At 49.9% G+C, this 7,578-nt stretch overlaps 1 protein-coding gene across 1 annotated transcript in view; it reads right to left on the bottom strand.

Annotated features, from left to right (window-relative positions):
* Positions 1-7,578, bottom strand: part of CLCN1 (chloride channel, voltage-sensitive 1) — a 37,034-nt gene that overhangs the window by 26,464 nt on the left and 2,992 nt on the right. The window contains exons 2-7 of the mRNA XM_011941375.1: positions 6,188-6,308; positions 5,307-5,438; positions 4,633-4,761; positions 4,278-4,411; positions 2,742-2,819; positions 1,633-1,711 (exon numbers count right to left, since the gene is read on the bottom strand). Coding sequence (XP_011796765.1) covers positions 1,633-1,711; positions 2,742-2,819; positions 4,278-4,411; positions 4,633-4,761; positions 5,307-5,438; positions 6,188-6,308 — 673 coding nt within the window. The remainder of the gene's footprint in view (positions 1-1,632; positions 1,712-2,741; positions 2,820-4,277; positions 4,412-4,632; positions 4,762-5,306; positions 5,439-6,187; positions 6,309-7,578) is intronic.

Here is a 7,578-nt window from a genome sequence, read left to right as displayed (position 1 = left end):
GAGAATTGCTTGAACCTAGGAGGCAGAGCTTGCAGTGAGCCAAGATGGTGCCACTGTACGCCAGCCTGGATGACAGAGCAAGACTCCTCTAAACAAACAAACAAACAAACAAACAACAACAAAAAACCAGGAATGCCACCTGCAAATACCTTTGTCATTTACCATGTAATACAAACAGCCTAAACATAGCACCTTAATTTTTAAGTTCTTAACAATTTCTTGTGTCAACAGCAAGGCTTTATCTGTGAATTTTTTCTTCCCTTTTCTACCAAATGGTTTCAGAACTGTTGCCTGTAATGCTCTATGATCTTTACCTCTCCCATACTTGACACAGGTCCAAGAAGAACCTTTCTGATTCTTCTCAGAAATTCCAATGTTATGAGGAAAATGCAAATTCTCTTCACATTAAGAGCATCTGGCTGATTGAAACAAAACAACAAGAGTCTCCCAGTCTAAAAATATTCTTTAGACCTCCTGGATTTGAAAGGCTAAAGAGTAGATAAAGGTGAAAGTGGGTACAAATGTAAGTGTGAACGTTTAACATGTGCAAAAATCCAAATACACTATCCTCCACTGACAAGGATTAGTAATTTTAATGAGTAGAGCTGAGGACAGAAATGTAAACAGGATGCTAGCTGGTATGCTTGCTAACTTGGGCTCCTAAGTCTGTGCTTTGCTACAGTGTTTGCATAAGTTAGATCATGCATTTGCATTAACTTTAAACTCTTCTCCATTTATCATTCCTGCGCCAAGTCATTTTAGTTCCCTGGAAGACTCTATGAAAAGATTGCTTAACATTTCCATAACTGAAAAGAAACCTCTAACAGTGGGTCTTTTAAGAAGCAAATGCCCTTCCTGCAATTTTGTTTCTTCACATATCTACTTAATGTCCTTTTTATCATCAATGAATCCAGTGAATGACCTGTATAATTCTGCCCTGCTAATCTAGCTATAATTGATTTTGATGAGTCAATACACAGATACAACTGCTTTCTCCGACTACATCCATTTGTTAATCATCCATGATAAGGAAAATAATCTGAGAAATCACTCTTTGCCTTATACTTGGAGAAAGAGCTAAACTTAACTTTAAATTGCTATCAAGGGACATTTATCCTTTGAAACTGTCCTAACTATTCCTCACTAAAAGCTTACCATTAATCTAAATAAGGTCTACCTGAATTCCCATGCAATTAGTAAAGCACAACAAAATGGGGATTTTTCCCTTGAAGGAGGAAGTTCATAGAGTTCCCCGTTACAGATGTCATCAGCATAGGGCAAAAACATCCAACAATACAAATAGGTTTTAAAATAATTAAGGGAGCTACGGAGACTGCCTTGGTTTTAATTCCCAGCTTGGACCTTACTAACAGAATGAACTTGCTCAAGTCACTCTCCCTCTCTGTAATTCAGTTCTCTCCTCTTCCTCCTCTGGAATATCAGTCTCATATGGCTTTGGCCAGGAGCAAAAGTAAGTGCTTAGAACGTTGCCTGGCACATAGCAAACGCTTACTAAAATCAGCTATTCTTGTAAATAACCTGGTAATACCAGCACTTATGGATATTGATTCAAACTGTTTTGGGAGTCAGGCCAGGCAAGATGATTGATGGGGGAGGGGGCCAATCACTTGCCTCCAAGTGGTGTCCCAAAACAACAGCCGACTCCCACAGCACAGCCCACCGTCAGGATATCAGAGTAGTAGTATGGCTGCTACTAGGGGAGAGACAGACGGAGAGACAGGTGGAAGAGAGGGAGGTGGGCAGGCAGAGGACAGGAAAACAAGCAGGGATGGGGAATAGGGCAGAATGAGAAGCCTAAGTCACAAGGAGTCCTTGTGGTCCCATGTCCCCTATGATTCCCAGGCCAAGAGAAACTCAGTGAGTTTGGCAAAAAGGAATTAACCTCATAGCACAGCACCAAAATGAAATAGAAAGTAGAAAATGAAATAAAAGTTAGGCAAATATATGCCAGGCATGTAAATCAACAAATGATAAGCAGAAAAGAGACAGCAAGAACTCCAGAAAGCAGTACTAATAAATCCTGCACCAAACAGCAAGCAGCCTCAAAAGAATGCACAGCCCTTTGGTGAGAAAATACAGGTATCTGGATCCTAGGGGCTGTGATCCACAGTCATTCCCTGGATGCCCACTCCAAAGCTTGTGGCAGCCACCCAAAACCCCCTTCTAAGTCTTGCTTAGGCAATTGGGATAGGGAGGAAGTGCAACTTGCCTCCAACACGGGCTGCAAAGCAGCATCCCACGCCCACCGCACAGGCCGACACCAGGAGGTCAAGCCGCCCAGGCACGGTCTGCAACAGAGAAGCACGCGGGACAAGGGGGTGGAGGGGTGGGGCAGGTGGGGCATATGTAAGAGGTGGGGTGAGGGATTGGGAGCTACAAGGGGAAGGGGGAGCACAAGAGGGAAACGTGGAGGGAAACTGACACAGAGGGGGTGGTATGGACTAGCAGGGAGAGCATGGGAGCAGACCACAGGCCAGACCTCCATGTGGGGGCACAGGTCAAAGAGGGATGGGCATTCAGAGGACAGGCACAGGTTAAACAGAGGCATTATGTGGCTAGGGTAGGCAGACAGGGGGATGAGGAAGGGAGCGTGGATTAGTGCGATGCTCCTTCAGCACCACAGCCAGCCCAGAGCAGAGGCAGCCCTCCCAACACCCTGGACACACAACCAGACTCCTTCTACCACCTGGCCCCTGCTCATTTCACTGTCTCAACCTTACCTCATATACCCCACAGAACACAGACATGAACTTGCTGAGGACAGCAGCACAGATGCTGGCAATGTGGACGAAGGGGCCCTGGGGGAGGGGGAGCAAGGGGGTGGAGGTCAGAGGCCAGATGGAGGCTCTGCAGCACTCACTGGACTAACGTTCCTTACTCCAGGCACTGTGCCAGGGGCTGGAAATACAGGAGTTACACAGAGGTCCCGTCCTCACGAGGCCTCATCCCAGGGAGGAGGAAGAGGAGAAACCAGTGTGTTTCTCCTCTCCAGAGAGCAAGGGTGGCGGAGGGTGGGAGGGCACGTGTTTAGAGGAAAGAACCTGAGGAGCCTCCCTCAAGTAGAGCTTTGAACGATAGGCGGGAGGGAGCCACGCAGATGTCAGGCGGAAGAATGTTCCAGGCTGGGAAAACAGCACACAGGAGCCCTGAGGGGCCCAGGGCAGAGTGACTGAGGGACAGAAAGGAAACCTGTGAGCCAAACACAGGGAAGCAGGGGCAGAGGCCTGGAGAGAGGAGCAGCCGGAGTTCACAGTCTCGAAGGCCATGTAAGAAGCTTTGATTAGGCCAGGGTGTGGTGGCGCATACCTGTAATCCCAGCACTTTGCAAGGCCAAGGCGGGCGGTCACCTGAGGTCAGGAGTTTGAGACCAGCCTGACCAATATGGTGAAACCCTATTTCTACTAAAAATACAAAAATTAGCCGGACGTGGTGGCATTTGCCTGTAGTCCCAGCTACTCGGGAGGCTGAGGCGGGAGAATTGCTTGAACCTGGGAGGTGGAGGTTGCAGTGAGCCAAGATCACACCACTGCACTACAGCTTGGGCAAGCAAGCTAGACACTGTCTCAACAATAACAAAAAAAAACTTTCAATTTTATTTTAAGAGGCATGGAAAGCCTGAAGAAGTTTTTGACCAGGGGTCAGATGAGGCTGATCCCATTTTTAAAAGATGCCTCTGGCTGCTGGGTGGAATATGGCAGTAGGGGCAAAGGTGCACACCAGCAGAGAACGGAAGGAGGCTGCACCCTACTGAGCAACCTTGAAAATAGCACAGCCTCGTTCTCAGTCCTGGTTTTCTCAGATTCAAGCAAAGGAATTGGTCTGGATGATCTCTAAGACAGTGTTCTCAACCAGGGGAGATTTTGTCCCCCAGGGCCCATATGGCAATGTCTGAGGACATGCTGGTGTCACAATTGGGGGATGCTGCTGGGCATCTAGGAAGGGTCAGAGGCCAGCAATGCTGCCAAGTCCCCTCCACTGCACAGAACAGCCTCCCCACAGCACAGAGTTTTCCAGCCGCAAACGTCAGGGGTGTCCAGGCTGAGAGCCTGCTCCAAGCTCCCCAGGCTGTGCGGTTTTTGTCATTGGACCCCAGGTGGAGGACCTTCCAAAGCATTTCCCCTTCCTAGTGTCCCCTGGCCCTGGCCTTGGTCCTGTCCCTCTGATCCTCTTCCACTCGCAGAGCTCCCTCTAGAGTTGGTGCCACCCTGGCTCCTGAGGGCCCTTCCCAGCTCTTGCTTCTGTCATGCCAGGCCTACCTCTTTCCCCACGGGGATGCCACTGCCCAGGCCCGCAGTCAGGGCGACAACCTTGGCCACAAAGGCTTTTATCGTGAGGTATTCCTTCAGGACAACCCCACGAAGTATTGTCTTCATTTCAGGGATTCCAGAGCCTAAAAGCATTGAAAGATTATGTGTGGAGTCAAGGTGGAGGTTAAAAGGGAGATGAATGTCCAGAATATGGGAATGGGAATTGGAGAGGGCTGAAGAGGCAGTGTTGGGGAGGATGGGGCCAGGCAGCTCCGGACTGTGGGTGGGGCTGGATGATGGAGGAGACAGACAGGGCCCCTCTCAGTCCACACAGCTCAGGCTGAGTCTGGTGGCAAGTTCTCACCAACAGCCTGGGGAGAGATGAGGTGGCAGAAGAGGGCGCTGAAAAGGATGAGGACGAGTGGGAAGGTGACCCAGACCAGGAACTGCAGAGGAAGGCTGGGCCGCATCTGCGCGTAGGACCACTTGTAGGCTGCGGAGACACATGCCTGGGGTTAGGCAGGGCGTGGCTGAGCAGCTGTGTCCACAGTACCAGGAAGTGTACCCGGCGTGTTCTCAGGCCATGCTCCTTCTGTGTGCCCCTCCCAAGATGGTGCTGCTCTCATTTGACACATGGGAAGCCTGAGTTATGGGAGGTGATGTGGCCTGTTCCAGTTGGTAGTTGGTGGCTGTGTCACGAATCCCACTGGAGTACCGGGGCTGGAGGACTGGGTGTGACCAACCACCCGGTGTGCCCAGAACCAAGGGCTTCCTGGGGTTCAGGATGTTCAGTGCTGAAACTGGGAAAGTCCCTGGGAAACTGGGGCAAGTTGGTTACCCTGTTAGAGGGGCATCCACTGCTTGGGTGGCAGTGAGTGGAGGGGCTAAGAAGGGGAGCAGGGCTAGGTCTGGTCTTTTCTGGGCCCAGAGTCCCACCTGATCCCTCTCTGTGCAACATTCGCTTCCCATAACACACCCTGCTTACCCTAGGTAGAAACTCCAGAAACAGCTGTGGGCAAAGGTCCAGGTTAAACCTACCCTGAAGGCTTTTGGCACTGACGTAGTCCATGCTCCAGCTGACCAGAGCCATCAGCAGTCCTAGAAGCACCAGAAAGATCCAGTCTTCCCCTAACTTTCTTCTCACCACCTGTCCCAGGCGGCGAACACAATCTAGGAAGAGATGGGGGGGGGGAAAGAAATATATATATATATATAGAGAGAGAGAGAGAGAGAGAGAACAGCTAACCAGTCACTACTTTGGGTGCTAGACCCAAGATGGGAGGGGAAGCTTTGGGTCCTCAGGGTCCATACGGTTTACGCACTGAGTTTCTCATTACCCCTCTGCTGATCGCTGCTCTGGCCCCGGCAAAAGGCACCAAAGTCCAATTCCCCATGAATACTTGAATTCCTTTCTAAAACTCATTTCTTAAAGTTGTGGGAGGAATAACAGGGAATAGGCAAAGTGCAAAGGAGGTGGAGAGAGGTGTCGTTTCCTTAATACTTAGAGGGGCCAAGCATGGTGGCTCACACCTCTAATCCCAGGACTTTGGGAGGCTAAGGCGGGAGGATTGCTTGATGCCAGGGGTTCAAGACCAGCCTCAGCATCTCTACAAACAAGGTTTTAAAATTAGCTGGGCATGGTGGCATGTGCCTATAGTTTTAGTTACTAGAGAGGCTGAGGCAGGAGGATCACTTGAGCCCAGGAGTTCTAGGCTGCAATGAGCTATGGTCACTCCACTGCATTTCAGTCTGAATGACAGAGTGAGACCCTGTCTCTTTAAAAAAAAAAAAAAAAAAAAAAGAGTAGAGTTTTTGTAGCCGGGAAAAGAGTACGTATGTGCAATGGGATGCCCAAGTTATTCTCCTAATCCCTATACCTCTTTCTACTCCAGATTTATTTATTCCTCAGTCCCCATCACCTTGACATTTAGAATCGTGATCCTCATCCTTGCTGTCCACGGTAGAACTGGAGCCCGTCTTCTTGGGCATCCCTATGTCCCGCTCCCTGTCTGAGAATTGTTCTTTGTGATGGCCATAAATCTGGACAGAGAGAGAATGATCAGTGTCTGCCTTGTTGAAGAGTAAAAGAAATAATAGACAGAGGGCAGTGGACAGACTCACAGAAGAAAAGAGCAACAGCTTTTTTGAATTCTGGGAGTTGACTGCAGGCAGGGTGACTTTGTGGTCATCCCTGCCCTCTACTCTCCACCCTCCATTTCCACATTTCCCACCCTTTCCCTTGTCCATTCATCCTACCTTCTCTCCACCCATTCTCCAACCTGTACTCACCTTGATCCAAGGTAACCTTTATCAAGGAGGCCAGTTTCTGCTTTGAAGCAGAGGTACAGGACTGTGCTGAACCCGGCAGCCCATATCAATCGGGTGTTTCGTGTCACTGTGCTTTCTGTATATCCCACAATTTCCCCAGACAACCTGCATTAACTTTCCTCCTAATATGAACGGCGAGGACAGACTGGGCTATCAGGGCAGTCTTGGTTGCACTTTGCCTTGGTGTGTCTAGCCTTACCTGAGGTGCCTCAGGTCCTCTATCAAGCTTCAAGCCCATCTACCTCATCTCCCAGCGTTTGTATGCACACACAGGAACTAGCTCGAAAAGGCAGGTCAATCTACTTCTTCCTACAGCCAGATAATTAGACCCCCACCTGCCCTACATGTGAAGGGGGCAAAGCAGCTCCCTCAGATCTGGTGGCCCTCCACTGCCATCCCGAGGCAAAGCACGTGTGTCTGTGTGGGGTATGGAACAGCTCAAACTGCTTTTAGCCTGCCCCACTCCCACTACACTAACCGTCCTCTGGGCCCAGGGTCAGTCCAGGCCATGTTGCTGGATTCTGGGAGAGCCTGAGTAGAAGAGATCTGATTTCACAATATGAGCAGCATTTTACGCCACAGTCCTGAACAGGCACATACATGAATTACCCTGCTCATGGCTGTTTGTCTTCTGGGTTAGTGACCGAGGAAGGCAGTGTTTCCTTCCAAACCCTACCTGGGACCCAGAGAGAGAAGATACTTCCCAGTGGAAGTCAGACACCCGAGGCTGTCTCAGCTCCTCGAGGCCCCAGGCCGGTGGAGACGAGGAAGGGGTTGCTTCATATCATCATACCTGGGCTGGGAAAACACTTCAAGGGCCAGATCTGTTCTAGCTGGTCCCACGCTAACCACCACACCAGGGCAGGGCGAGGGGAGGGCAGGGGAGAAGTCAAAACTCAAGTCTACAAGTGATATAATGTCTGGGATTTGTTAAAAAGTATTCCACCGTGTAAGCCAGGCTCGGTGGCCCACGCCTATAATC

Source organism: Colobus angolensis, unplaced genomic scaffold (genome assembly GCF_000951035.1).
Source record: "Colobus angolensis palliatus isolate OR3802 unplaced genomic scaffold, Cang.pa_1.0 Scaffold2, whole genome shotgun sequence".
Classification (NCBI taxonomy): domain Eukaryota; kingdom Metazoa; phylum Chordata; class Mammalia; order Primates; family Cercopithecidae; genus Colobus; species Colobus angolensis.
This window is presented reverse-complemented; position numbering and strand designations above follow the sequence as displayed.